Source organism: Prionailurus viverrinus, chromosome D4, assembly GCF_022837055.1.
Source record: "Prionailurus viverrinus isolate Anna chromosome D4, UM_Priviv_1.0, whole genome shotgun sequence".
NCBI lineage: Eukaryota > Metazoa > Chordata > Mammalia > Carnivora > Felidae > Prionailurus > Prionailurus viverrinus.
Genome location: NC_062573.1, coordinates 9,144,056 through 9,158,308, shown reverse-complemented (window position 1 = coordinate 9,158,308; position 14,253 = coordinate 9,144,056). Strand labels below are relative to the sequence as shown.

Below are 14,253 nucleotides of genomic sequence, written 5' to 3'. Positions count from 1 at the left end.
CTGCGTCAGTCAGGGAAGTCGGCAGGGGGCGCTGTTCGCTCTATGGCTGAAGCCAGAGACTCTATCTGCCCACCTGCTATCAGAACACCCGCGTTGCAGTATGGCTAAGAACCTTCAGCCCAGCCCCCCTCAAGCCTACCTTGATTGCTCCAGTTGATATCTGGATCTCATGCAGCCTCCTCATGGTGCCATCACGGTCCACAAAGTAGGACGATGCCAGCTGGTGCAGAGCTTCAACACTTTGAGTGGCATTCCCTGACTTCCTGTCGAGGCGACTTTTGTCCATGTACATGGTCAAGGCCTCCTCCCCTGCATGGAAAAGGAAAGAAGTTCAGGGAGGGAGCCTATCAAGCTTTGGGGGTGGGAGGAAAGGCCCCCCCCACCAGGGGCCTGGATGCTGAAAAGAGCCTTGGACTTCCCACTAATTTTGCCCAAATTCCCTTCTGCCTCTGAAAATCAAGAGCATAGCGAAGGAGAAACAGTGCAGAGGTGGCTGGAAGCACCCAATTCTATCAGGACAAGGACCATGGAAAGACCCTCAGCTGTTAAGTCCAACCTCTACCAACCCACCACATACTTCTCACCGGTATCATCTCCTCTTCTCCTCGAGGCTCAGACTCTCCCTCTGTAAAATGATGGGCTTGCCCTGGATGGTCCTTTCCTCCTCCTCACCCAGGTCCTCCACTACTCACTCCCCTCTCTTTCTTTCCTCCTTCCCTTTCTCTCTTTCTCCTGCTGCTGCCCCTTCCTAGACAGATGGATACATGGACAGATGAACAGACGGATGGCTAAAGAGGTAGACAGACACAGAGAGAGATAAGACATTGTTTAAAGGCAGGGAAAACCGCACGCCCAAAAGAGGGAAAAAACAAACTGTCGGATCAGTGAAATCAGACACTATCGATATTAACCAGCGCCCTATCCCTTGTACAGAAGCCCTGGGCTGGGCTTATAGTAGAGGGTAACCGGGTAATGCACCAATGTTTTTTTCATTCCATCAGTAAATATTCTCATTACCTCCGTAAGCCAGGCGAGGTTACCTCCAGAGAGGAGGGAAGGCGGCAAGAATGTCAGGCACAGAGAGAGGAATTCGAGAGAAGGAAAGAGAGAGTGGGGGTGGAAAAACAGAGAGCAAGAAATGAATGCACAGACTCATGTATTTTATTCCATTGAGTTTTCCATAGTAACACGTGCATAGATTACTAACAGCACTAACGTCGGGCGCCTTTTATCTTGGATAGCAAGACGTTTCATCAGAACTTCAGAAAAAAGCATCCAGAAACACCTGCTAAACCAATCTGACCATTATATGTCTGGTTTCACCTCCTATGAACGGTGAACTTGGGGATGTTTCTTAACGTCTCTGTTCTCAGCTTATTCATTCACAAAATTAGGGGAGGACTGGCACCTACTCCATAGAGTGATTAAGAAGCATAAATTAGTGAATACTTGTAAGGTCCTTCCAGCAGGGTCTGGTTCGTTATAGTAAGCAAAGTCGTGTAGAGTCGTCGTAAAAAGCAGTCTCCGGGGGCAAGCCTTCCTGGACTGAACTACCTGCACGAGCAGTTACTTACCGTCCTTAGGCTTTAATTCCTCCATGGGCACAACTGGGGATAAGGTTATCATGGGATTAAATTAGCTAACTGCATAAAGTACCTGCACCCTGCCTGGCACATGGTGAGTACCATGGGAGTGTTGATGACTGTTACTTGATTACTGAAAAATAATTTTTTCTTTTTTTTCATACATTTTCATGCAATTGCATGAAGTTTATCCTGCAATAAAATAGGATAGTCAGAGAACAACAGTCTCAATGCTTTCTGAGGACAAAAGTCTAATATCTAAGATAACTGAAATTTCTTGAGGATGCTGATTGCTTTTTGACTTTAATAGAAACAAACAAACAAACTTGCTTTCAGGACGGTGATTATCCTAGGAAGGGCACACAGTACTGACCCACAGATTAATTCCTGTGCCTCGGATCCCTCCATGACTGCTTCTAGAACTGAGTTCCATTGCTGTCCACGGTTCTCCACATGCACCTTCCAGTCTGTTCACCGCTGTCTCCCTTTATGAGCACCGGTCAAACCATTCCCTCCGTCTCCATGATTTATTGCTGCCGATTTCCTCTCCTCAAATGCTTCTCTCTGCTTAGAATGCCATTCTGTCCCTCCCCTATCTGACGGTTGAAACCCAACCAGCTTTTGTCACTTTCTCTTACCCCTCCCTCCTGCAGGGGTAAGAAACCTGGAACACTCCTATACATTCCTCAGAACCCACTGGGGCATCACCTTTCTGGTGACCTTCTCCCACTACACCCTGACCCCAAGGGAGATGTCATCACCTTCCCCCTTTCACTCTCTATCATGTCCATTCAGTTTAGCTCAGCACGCATGCATTGAGCAATTTGGTAGGCACTGGGGTGACAAATAAATAAGACACTGTCCTCGTTCTAGAGTCACTGAGTGACTACAAGTATGCTGTCCAATACGAGAGCCACCAGACCAGGGTGGCTTTTGGGCCCTTGAAATGTGGCTAGTCCAAACTGAGATGCACCGTAGGTGTGAACTCCACAGTAGATTTCCAAAATCTTAAAATGTAAGAAAACGATATAAAATACATCATGAATTGCTTATCCCATTGATTACACGTGGAAATGACAATATTTGGGATATGCCACGTTAAATAAAATATATTGTTAACATGATTTCTCCCCTTTCTCTTTTTACTTTTAATGAAGTGGTTGTGAGAAAAATCTAAAATGGCTTACGTGGCTCACACTTCTATTTCTAATTGGTCAATGCTGGTGCAGGGAGACAGAGACATAAGGGGACCATTTCAATATATCAGACGGACAGCAAAGGTAGAGGGATACAGACAGTGGAATGCAGCCTGGAAGAAGGGTGCCTGCCTCCCTGTTGGGAATGTGGAATGACCCTCTGGTCTCTCCAGCTGCCTCCTCGCCACTCTCTAGGGATGCTCTATCCTGCACAAATGCGCCTTGTTCTCTCATTGTCGGGACTTTTCTTTTCTTTTCTTTTTTGTCCTCCTGCCTAACTTCTACTCATCCCTCAGATGTCACCTACGGCAACACCTCCTCTGGGAAGCCTTCCCCGAATCCCCCACTCTTTACTTAAAGGAGATCAAGAACTCTAACCACGTGCTCCCTGTCTCTTTTGTTTCTCTTTTATTTTATTTTATTTATATCACCTATCACATTTCCTGGTGATCGCTTGCTTAATAGCCTATCTCCTTCGTTAGAGGAGAATCCCTGTGAGGTCAGGGAGTCTGTAAGAGGCTGCCATCATTTCACTGTCATTGTCCAGCACAACGTGGACCAGTATTATGTGCTTAGCAAAGATCAGAGTGCTTGTGGCTGAATAAATCTATATGGAAGTGATCTGATTCTATAGTATTTATTGTGCGATGTCTTTGCCTCAACTACTAGACTGAAATCTCCCCATGAGAAGACTCATTATCAAAATTAACCTCTGGGTTCCACAAGCCTAAACGTGAGTTCAGAGTAAGACACTTATGTTTGCACCTTCCCATGAAGGCTCGCGGGTAGTGCAGGAGGACATGATCTTCTGTCCTTTGGACTCCACAGCGACCTGGATAGATCTGACATAAAAATGACCTTATATACAATTAGACAATGAATTCGAGGATGGTGGGCGGTGGCCTGGTGGAACGAGGACTCTATGGATTCTTTTGCAATGTTCCCAACAAAGAACAGGTGTCCGGGTATCCTGGGAGGGGTAAGTGGATGGATGAATGGATGGGTGGATAGGTGATTGAATGGATTGATGAATAGATAGGCGGGCGGAGAGGTAAATGATTAAATACGTGAATATGCTGGAAGTTAGAGCACATTTACAGGAATAAATATTCCAAGCGCAGGCTCTCCAAGGAGCCCGCGCAAGAGAAGGTAGAACGGGCCCAGCTCCCTTTGGACTGAAAACCGGCAGAAGCAAGCCTTAGATCAAGAGGGGTTAATGGGCTTCTTGCTGCATTATTAAGACTTAATTTCTTGTTTATTAAGAGAATGCTCTGTTTAGAGTTGCTTTCCCATTTGGGCATTCCTGCAAATTGCCTCTTCACCCCACACAGGCCTTTCCTCTGTGTCTCTGGCCTCCAGGGGATCTGCCTCACTCTGTCTGTACCGCAGCTTTCGGAGGGGAACACAGTGAGACTCAGCCTCGCAGTGGATGGGGAGGGGGCGGGAGCCGATGCTTTCACCTTTCGAGTATATAGGGGATACCGTTCTTCACTGGGGGAGGAAGATGTCTGGATTTGGGACCCTCTGGGGCCTCTCTCATCCTTTCCTGCTGAGTCCCTGTGACTTTACCCTCAGCCTTTCTCTCAGCCCAGGGAAGCTTTCCGAAAATGCAGGGTGGGGAATAACGAATATACACACAAACATACACACGCATACAAAAACATAAGCCCTCCCGCATAAAAAGACACTCGTGGAATCTGCACACATTCACAAACGTGTGCAACCTCACACACACATATGCGTACATTGCACCTATAGGCGTTGAGCCCAGTGTGTCTGCAAGTGTGCACCACATATGCATGGACGTCTGCGTGTAGATGAACTTGCATCCAAGTCTAGGTGGGGATTTGTGCGTATCTGTCGATGGGGAGGCATGCACCCCCATTCATGCTAATTTAATCACACGTATCACTCAGGCTCGTTCCTCTGGTCCAAAACATGATCTTCAGAGGGGCTAAGGGAAAATGCTATCCTACCCCTGTATCCCCATGGGTCATTCCAGACCAATTTTCCCCCTTACCACCTTCCATGAGGAAATCACTCACACCAAGTACTTTATGAGATGAATCAAGTTCACCAACAACCTGAGGAGCCCATGAAAGTGCCGTGTGTCAGCCCTCCCACTGGCTGCACTTCCTCTTTCTCACTGCCTTTCCTTCCCCTTCTCTCTCCCTCAGGAGCCAAATAAATGCATTTACTTGTCCTACATGTGACAGTTTAAGAATCATCTTTTGTTGTCTGAGTATGCCCTTAGGAGCTCACCTGACACCTCCAACAGCTTATCAGAAGGTTTCTTCTAAATGAACACGGTGTTCTTAGGGAAAATTACAGAGAATAACATTTTCTGCACCTTCTTGTATTTAGGCAGGAAAACTGATATCCAGACAGGAAAGTGAATTTCTCAATGTCTCCTATTCACCTGGTGAGTGGTAGGAATGGGCTCGAATCGCAAATCCCCCAGCTCCTCAGCCCCACTACATTACAATAATTATAGTGAGAATAATGAAACAACACCGACAATAGCAACAACCTGTTTGTCCAAACACCGTGCTCAGCACTATTAACGCACCATTTTATCTCACTGTCACAACGCGCACGAAGAAAATAGTCTAAGTTGTTTCTCTTTCTAAGAGAGGAAACCGAGGCTTGGAGCAGGTGACGCCAAACTGGTGTGGAACCAAGGCACGCAAACTCCAGAAGCTGCCCCTCCATTCACTACAACGTACCCCTTCCCTTTCTCTCCCCTTGCACGGGGAGGCTCTCAAGAAACAATTTTCCACGATCGAGTAAACGAAATGATGATGTTACCAGGGACCTCACGCAGTATCTGGCACACTGTGTTCAACCGACAGTAAATTTTTTCCCCTTCCCGCTCCCCGCTCCTCCGCGGTGAGGACCGAGGGCACAGTTAGGGCCCGCTGTCCAACGCTAGAACTCAATCCAAAGCTTTGCATATTTTAAAATGTTGTGCTGTAAAAACAGAAGAGGGACAAGGCTCCGTGAATAATTCACGACTCCGCCTTGGAGAAATTAAAAATATATTTCACAGCAAAAGAAACGTCTTTGTTATTGGGGATTTCCAGGGACTCGGACAGAACACAGCTTCTAATTAAAGAACAGAATAGGTTGAAATATATATATGTATTCAAGTAAAATGGGAGGTGGAGAAATTCAAAGAAAAGGGGTGTAGCTTAATGAAACACTCAGTGTAGAAGTGATTTCTCTTTTGCTTCACAATAAAATACAATTTATACTACATGATTTAACATTCAAAGTCCTACTTAGTATTTGAGTAGCATCAGGCAACGGATCCATGCTGGTTGGTAGGTTTTGGAGCGGGTGGATTGGGGAGGTGAATGAGTTGGTTAAAGAGATAACCGATGTTGAGTCAAAAAAAAAAAATATATATATATGTATACACACACACACACACACACACACACACGCGCGCAGGCTTTGTGGACAGAAAGCCCAAAGTTAAAAACGTAGAGTAAACTGTGAACTGTGTTTTGTTTTGTTTTTAGTTTAAATAAACAGAAAACACAAACAAACAAATGAACAAACAAAAAACCCTTAGCGTTGTCACTTACTAGCCACACCCCTTCTGCCTCTTAGCTTCCTTATGTAGAAAATGGAGCTCATTGGACTTAGCTTGCAGATTTGGGGGACTAATGGCGATGTACGATGCCTACTATGGGCAGATAATACACAATGGCTCCTCTCACTGTAAGGATGAATGAAGTTGCCCAACCTCCCCTCACACCCCCGTGATCACCAAGTTCCTAATCCGGGCTTCCTCACAATGCATACTGTGCACTCAGCCTAGAAAGCGCCTGCCACCTCCCCTGTGCCTCGCCAGCTCCTGCCAGCTACACGGCTCCCTCTCCCATGGAGTCTGTCCCCGCCACTCCAGCTCCTGGTGCTCCCCCTGCCTCTGAAGGAGAAGATCGAATGTTCTAATTATACCTCAGTCCACCCACCCCGCCTCCATCAACACACCATTCTTGTTTAGCGGGCAAGGGTCACATCTAAAGGCAACCTCTCAGCTCCCTGAGCAGGAGGCATGGCGTTCCCCCACCAAAGAGGCTTTCTCAAAATTTTGTGGCCCTCGTCATTATGGCAGAAAACTGATGTGTGAGGAGATTTAGCTCATAATATAAAATGATGCACGTGGGCAAGAACCATAAGCACCAAAATACACTAGTCTCTACCATATCCCCCTCTTTAAAAAAATGTATTTCCTCCGTTCTCTCCTCCTCTCTTAAGGGTTGGACTTGATGGGGATGGAGAGGTAAGGCAAAGCCACGTGAAGCAACTGGTCAGCTTTCCTATTAACCTCCTCCAAGCCCATAAAACATACAAATAATACCCTATTTGTAAAATGATAACCTCAAGTTATCAGTCCCTAAAGCAGACTTACATAAACAAAGGCAACTCTCTAAACAACACCTGAAGCTTAATTATTTCCCCAGATTAGACCACGTTCCAAAGGAACTAATACCATAGTCAGATTAAGCATCCCTGAAGAATAGAGCTAATTCCAAGGTGAAGCCACAAAAGTTAGTATTTCTACAAAAGTTAGTAAACTCAAGTCTGACTGTCCCGGGGAATGGAACCCAGGGTTCTGAAATGATCAGAGCAACCAAGTCAATTTGGCTTATATGCTTTTGAGTGACGTACAGCGGCAGAGATGTTAGCTTGGCTTGGATCCCAGGGCATCCCAACCTCCCCTCCAATCCAGACCCCCAAGGCACAAACAAGGCCATGGCCCAGGAGCTGCCAACCTACCTCCCAAGGTGGCAGAGATGAGGAGGTGGGTGCCGTACTTTTTGATGATGGTATCGATGAACTGCTGAGTGGTGGGTCTTCTGCCAAGCAGGCGGATGCTTCTTTGAAACTCTGGCATGAGGGGCACTGGATGACGGACCAGGTCTCTCCTCTCGATGGCTGTGTTCCTCACCTTCCAACGGGCAAACTCCCTGGGCAAGAGAGATGAGCAAGAAGCCTCAATTTACCGCCTCTCCCCCCAAGGCAAAGTCCATCCAACCATCCCATCCAGGCATCTCTCCTTGGGTGAGAGAGTGATGGCAATTATTTTTAATATTTGTCAAATCATACTTAGATCGGGAGCCCTCAATTCTCTTCAGCCAACAAATATTTACTGAGCACTGTTCTCACCACCAGAATACTGTAGTAGGCCAGACAGACAAGGCCGCGTTCTCATGTTGCTTACAGAGCATCAGGATACAAGAATCATTGTTGCCTAGCTCTTCTCCAACTTTCTTGCTAGACTGTGAACCATACCACAAAGATGGAACTTTCTTAGGTACATGGTGCCTGTTGCAAGGTAGGATTCCTAAGAATGCCGGCCATCTGAATAAACAAATGAGTCGATGGAGGGAAGGCAGGGAGGAAGAGAGGGAGGAAAAGAAGGCTCTTTAACAAGGGGCAAGATCTAGAGCAAAGGCAACTTGAGACCTGCTCTAAGATGGTTCCAGAATCCAATAATCAGCCCAGATTTCAGTTCGATTCACGCTTTTCACATGCATTCAGGGAGCAGGAACTGTGTGCAAGAAACAAAACTGTATTTCGAAGACCATGTGGGAGAATTTCCACTCTTCCCTTCACTAATGATGAGGAGATCAAGACTGAAGAGGCTTCTACCCAGGAGTCTCGCTCAGGATCTCACTCTGCCTCTTGCAGACTACGTGGTGTCATCTTGGACCAAGTGTCATCTTGGACCACCTCTCTGTACTTGCACTTTCTTATCTATAAAATCCAATTAACATTATCTACTTCTTATTGCTGGCGTACAGATTACACGAAACACCGAGTGTGAAAAATACCTTTGGAAACTGCCAGGTACTAATCCAATGTGGAAGACAGTTTTAGAACTATATTTTCTCACAAATCCCCAGACATGAAAATCGCTAAAGGTTCACGGACGGGGAACAAGAAGCATGCAAACGGAATACAAGTAGAAAGTTGAAGGGCCTTGGTTCAGGTTGCTTTTGCTTCAATAATGATCTCTGTTCCTCCCAAAGATGAAGCTCCTTCTGGAACCACCAGGTCTTCCTGAATTACAAGCTCCTAGACCCTTGAGAAAAACAGACCAGCCAAGAGGATGGTAAGGTCAGCCTAGATAAATGATGGGAACCAGAGTTTAATGAAAAGGTCTCTCTTTCCTGCCAACAAGATGGGAGAGATGAATGAAGGAAGGGGTACGAAGCAAGGAGAAGCCGAACGGGGGCGGGGGGGATCACCCCAGAATACACCCTTGTAATTCAGCGGTGGAGTCTGACTCCTGAAGCAGAGGAATGTGGGTCTGAAAAAAAATGCTTTCAAGTTGGAATACATTTCCAAACTTCAGAGCTTATGGTTCATGCCTGCTTATAGAATCTCTGCTCACAATTCGTGACACCGTTCAAATTCTAAATAAAGTCAGCTCAAAGTACTTATTAAGTTAATCAGCTGCACTCAGTGAACCCTCGCAGGGCACCTACTAAGTGAAAAGTATGATGTCTCCAGGAGGGGGATCGACACACCACAGTCCCACGTCCTAAGAAGCTCACGGTCAGGCAGGGAAGATGAGCACTTTCCAGTTTGTTGTAAATCAAGAACTACAAGACACAGAAGAGGACAGATTTCTCAGGTCTCTAGGGAAGCTTCGGAGAGGAGGTCATATCTGAAGCATAGTTTCAAAGTCCACATGGGCTTAGATAGGTGGAAATGTGGTTAAGAGCAACTGTCCCGGGGTGCCTGTGTGGCTCAGTCGGTTGGGCGTCCAGCTTCGGCTCAGGTCATGATCTCGCGGTTTGTGAGTTCGAGTTCGAGCCCCGAATCGGGCTCTGTGCTGACAGCTCGGAGCCTGGAGCCTGCTTCCAATTCTGTGCCTCCCTCTCTCTCTGCCCCTCCCCCGCTCATGCTCTGTCTCTCTCTGTCTCAAAAATAAATAAAAACATTTTTAAAAATTTTAATGAAGAACAACTGTCCCCACGGAAGGAAGGGCAGGAGCAGAGTGGGGGGTGTTTGGGAGCCAGCGGAGGAGGATTTCATAGGTGTGGTGGGTAGCTTGTGACGTGACTCCCATGCCCCCCACGCTGTGGTGTTCACACCCCACTGTACTCAATCCCCTTCACTTGAGTGTGGGCAGGAAGGGACCCAGCCACGTGCTTCTAATGAATGTGGAAGTGATGGAACGTTACTTCCAGGAGTAGTTTACAAAAGATTTCGACTTCTGTTTTGCCCGCCCTGTGTGTATGTGTCCATCTCTCTCTGCCATGGTGTGAGATCCAAACGGTCAGGAGCCCAGCGAAGCCTCTGGCCAGCAGCTTCTGAGGAACAGGGGCCTCGGAGGGACCTGGATCCTAACAGCAACCACACAGGTGAACCTGGAAGCAGACCTTCCCCAGCTGAGCCTCAAGCCCACTAAGCACAGGTGGGAGGCAGCAAGGGCGTCCAGTCAAGCCACGCCCAGGTGCCCCGCCCACAGAAACTGACGTAATAAATACTGTTGTATTCAATCACTAAGTTATGGAAGGAATGTGCTACTCAGCAAGAGATGACCAACAAAAGGCGACGAGGATCATCAGATATTTCTAAGGAAAAGAGTCTTTCTTCATGAGGGTTCCCCTGAAATGTATCAAATTATATACACATGTAATTATGAAGTTATATATATGCATAGAAACATAGTCATACTTCAGTAAACAAATATCTATGTACCTACACAAATATGTACATATATAATCACTTTGATTTATAATAACTTATGACCATAGACTACTGATTTTTTTCTCATGTGGATATGGCTACATTCCTCAAAGCTAACTTGTCTTAACATACAGAGAGGTTGGCTAATGTATCAAAAGTCACACAGCTAGTTAGTGGTAGGGCTGGGAGTGGCAAATTGGTATCCCGATTCTTAGAGCAGTCTTTTAATATAGATACTGAGAAGTAAAATGTGAAAACCATAGAACTAGTATTGATACGCAGGAATAATGCCAACCCCACCATCAACTTACAAGCCCATGACTCAATTCCTTCTCTCCCTTCCTCCCTTCCTTCCTTTCTCCCTCCTTTCCAACCTTCCTTTCCAACCTTCCTTCCTTCCCTCCTTCTTCCTTCCCTCTCTCCCTCCCTCCCTTTCTTCCTTCCTCCCTCCCTTTCTTCCTTCCTCCCTCCCTTTCTTCCTCCCTTCCTTTCTTCCTTCCCTCCTTTTTTCCCACAGCCTCTACATCTTTCTGATGCCCACCAGCTACCCACCCAGGGCCTGCCATCTTGGTTGCTTCCTTGAAAAAATTAGGTAAGAAGCTGATGCTGAGTACCTAGCTCCTTCCTCACAGGGTGGACACAAGGCCTAAGTGGGGGGAGGCATGTGACCTGGTAGGACACAGCCAGGAATGTGGGAAGAGGTCAACAGCTGGGGTATGATTATGAGGCACTGCCTCTGTGCTAGGCACGGCCTGTTTAGCGTCACAGGGTTCCTGACCCTAAGGAATTCTTCCATCTTAGTGGACAAAAGTGCCTGTTTACGAAAGCTACATAACTATGCTGTGCTATTGGCAACAGTAACTTTAGTCAGAGAAAGGGTCCCTGACCCAACCTGTACAAAGGGCTGGGGACGGAGTGGAGGGGTCAACGAATTCTCCTGTACAAGCCCAGTGTATTTTTTTTCAATTTTTAAATGTTTATTTATTTTTGAAGGAGAGAGAGACAGAGCATGAGAGGGCGAAGGGCAGAGAGAGAGGGAGACACAGAAACTGAAGCAGGCTCCAGGCTCTGAGCTGTCAGCACAGAGCCCGACGCAGGGCTCGAACCCACAAACCGCAAGATCATGACCTGAGCCAAAGTCGGACGCTCAACCGACTGAGCCACCCAGGCGCCCCCAAGCTCAGTCTTGATGAGAACATACAGCCAAAGATAGAGAAAGGGTGTTTCCCGAAGAATGAACTCCACCTGCGAAAATAGCGGATGAGGCGGTTGGCGAGAGAGGGGTGTGTGTGAGAGAGAGATATAAATGGTAGGAGGTAAAGACAGAGAGGATGTCAGTGACCACACGATGAAGGGCCTTGTGGGCCAAACCACGTTACTAGATTCCAGTCTATAAACTCTGTTCTGATTGGCCCACAATCAAGGCTAGAAACATTCAGAGAATGAATTCATGCGACTCTGTGGCCATCGCAGAAATGTTGGCGCAAAGACCATACGGGTTACAGGATTCTAAAATTTTACACCTTTGCCCATAGCAGACTGAAGTGAGAGAGCTCCATAGCACTTAGACCCATTCAGAAGTAGATTTAAATAGCATTAGAGCTGAAACAGTTGATTTCTGTTTTCAAAGTTTGGGCACTTACTGTGTTTTCCAGATCTGAGGGTATTGCAATAAACAAATTAGCTGATATCAAGGAGCTTAAGCTCTAGTGAGAGCGCACTGATCATAAAGAGCCAAATCTAACAAGTCAGAGAGGGAGAAGGGCTGTGAAGACAAATAAAGCAGAGAAAGGCAGTCGGGATCCCCGGGGGTAGGGTGAGAATGTGGTTTTATATAGATAGCCTTCTTGTTGTGATGACAGGAAAGGAGAGCCCTGAAGGAAATGAAGAAGAGAACATGGGGCCACCTGGTGGAAGAATGTCCAGGAAGAAGGGATAGCAGGTACAAAGGTCCTGAGGTAGAAATGTTTGCCAGGTTTAGGGGTCATGAAGGAGGCAGGCCTACATGAGCAGATAAGTATAGGAGAGGAGATAAAAGGAAGGGCCAGAAGAGAAAAGTAACATTAAAATGTAGGGCAGAGTAGGCATTGATCTTAAAAGGCTATGTTGGACTTGGTAAAGATGTCTTATTTTTAAATCCCAAGTAACGTGTAGAGTCAAAAGAAGGTTTTCAGCAATGACACAATCTGATTTAGGTTCTAAAACAGGAGCCAGAGAGTAAATAGTTTAGGCTCTGCAGCCATAAGTTATCTGTCACAGCTACTTAGCTCTGTCCTTGAAGTGTGATCAACCATAGACAATACATAAACAAGTGAGTATGAGCATGTTCCAATAAAACTTTATTCATAAAAGTGGGTGTTGGGCTGGATTTGGCCCACAGGACCCCTGTTCTTTTTTTTTTTTTTTAATGTTTATTTTGAGAGAAAGAATGCGGGAGGGGCAGAGAGAAAGAGAGGGAGAGAGAATCCCAGGCAGGCTCCGCACTGCCAGGGCAGAGTCCAATGCGAGGCTCAAGCTCACGAACCGTGAGATCGTGACCTGAGCCGAAACCAAGTCAGACACTTAACCAACTGAGCCACCCAGGCACCCTGAGCCCTGTTCTGAGAGCATCACTATGACTCCTTTCATAGAAGTCGTCAAATCCAACTCCCACAATTCATGGAAAGGAAAACTAAATTTCAGAGACATTAAGCTTTTTGCCCCAAATCACAGAGCGAATGATTGGTAGGGCTGAAATTAGACCCTAGGGCTCATGGCTCCAAACGCAGTGCCCTTTCCACTGCAACAAACCACCTTTAAAAAAGAGAGACGGAAAGAGGTTGAAAATAGAGGAAAGTGAGAAAGTCTTGCTTGTCTTGTTGTCTAACTGCTCTGCTGGCCCAGGAACAATTTCATGTAAGTTCTCAGTGCACTGAGCACAACATAAAGTACATCTTTCCTTCTGAGCCCACAGAGCAAGCAAATTCCCTTCGGAGCAGAAGGCAGGCCTCACAATGGTACAGGATCCGTGCAATACGCTTATGCCCAATTAAGCATCTCAGCAGGGCAGGCAAACCAATTAGACTGAGATTAAAAAAGGACCCTGGATGGAAAGGCATGGGGTGGCTGTGGCGAGGCCCATCCCACCGGGGGAGCGGGAGGCGGGACAGGGGGCAGGGCTGCGGGTGACATCAGAGGCAGGGGATGGATGAAGGAGACCAAGGCCAGGATGGCACATTTAAGATGAGGCTGGAGAGAAAACCATACGGCCAAAGCTCTGTGCTTAGATATAAGCATTGCCTTTCTGGGACTCCTCCCTCCGCCTCCTTTCTACAGTCCCTGCTCCCCTGTGGGCGCGAGCATGCACACACACACACACACACACACACACACACATCCTCAATGACACACGGAGGAGAAAAGGCTGTGAGACTGGCAGGGGACTGGCTCTGTGCCCTTGGGAAGGTGTTGACTCTCCTGGGAGATAAGCTGATTGGATTAGATGACCCTCAGCTCTGCGTCTCTCAGCCTGGGCGCTGGAGGTGGAAATCCTGAACGAAAACCCGGCTCTGCCATCAATTAGCTGTGAAACTGTGGAGGAGTTTACTCACCCTCTCTGAAGTGTGGATGTCATCAGGGGGAGCCTATCTACCACGGAGGGGTGGGTTCAGCGTCACATTAAATCATGAAACACAGCACTTAGAACGAGCCCTCGATAAACTGTTAAAGTTACTGTCGATATTGTCACTATGGTTCCGGTCCTGGGAGAGGCTCCAATGGGA

General features: G+C 46.9%; 1 protein-coding gene across 1 annotated transcript in view; it reads right to left on the bottom strand.

The window, feature by feature from the left end:
• BRINP1 (BMP/retinoic acid inducible neural specific 1) overlaps positions 1-14,253 on the bottom strand; it is a 175,495-nt gene that overhangs the window by 57,447 nt on the left and 103,795 nt on the right. Inside the window, exons 3-4 of the mRNA XM_047830438.1 lie at positions 7,568-7,758; positions 140-309 (exon numbers count right to left, since the gene is read on the bottom strand). Of these exons, the coding sequence (XP_047686394.1) occupies positions 140-309; positions 7,568-7,758 (361 nt within the window). The remainder of the gene's footprint in view (positions 1-139; positions 310-7,567; positions 7,759-14,253) is intronic.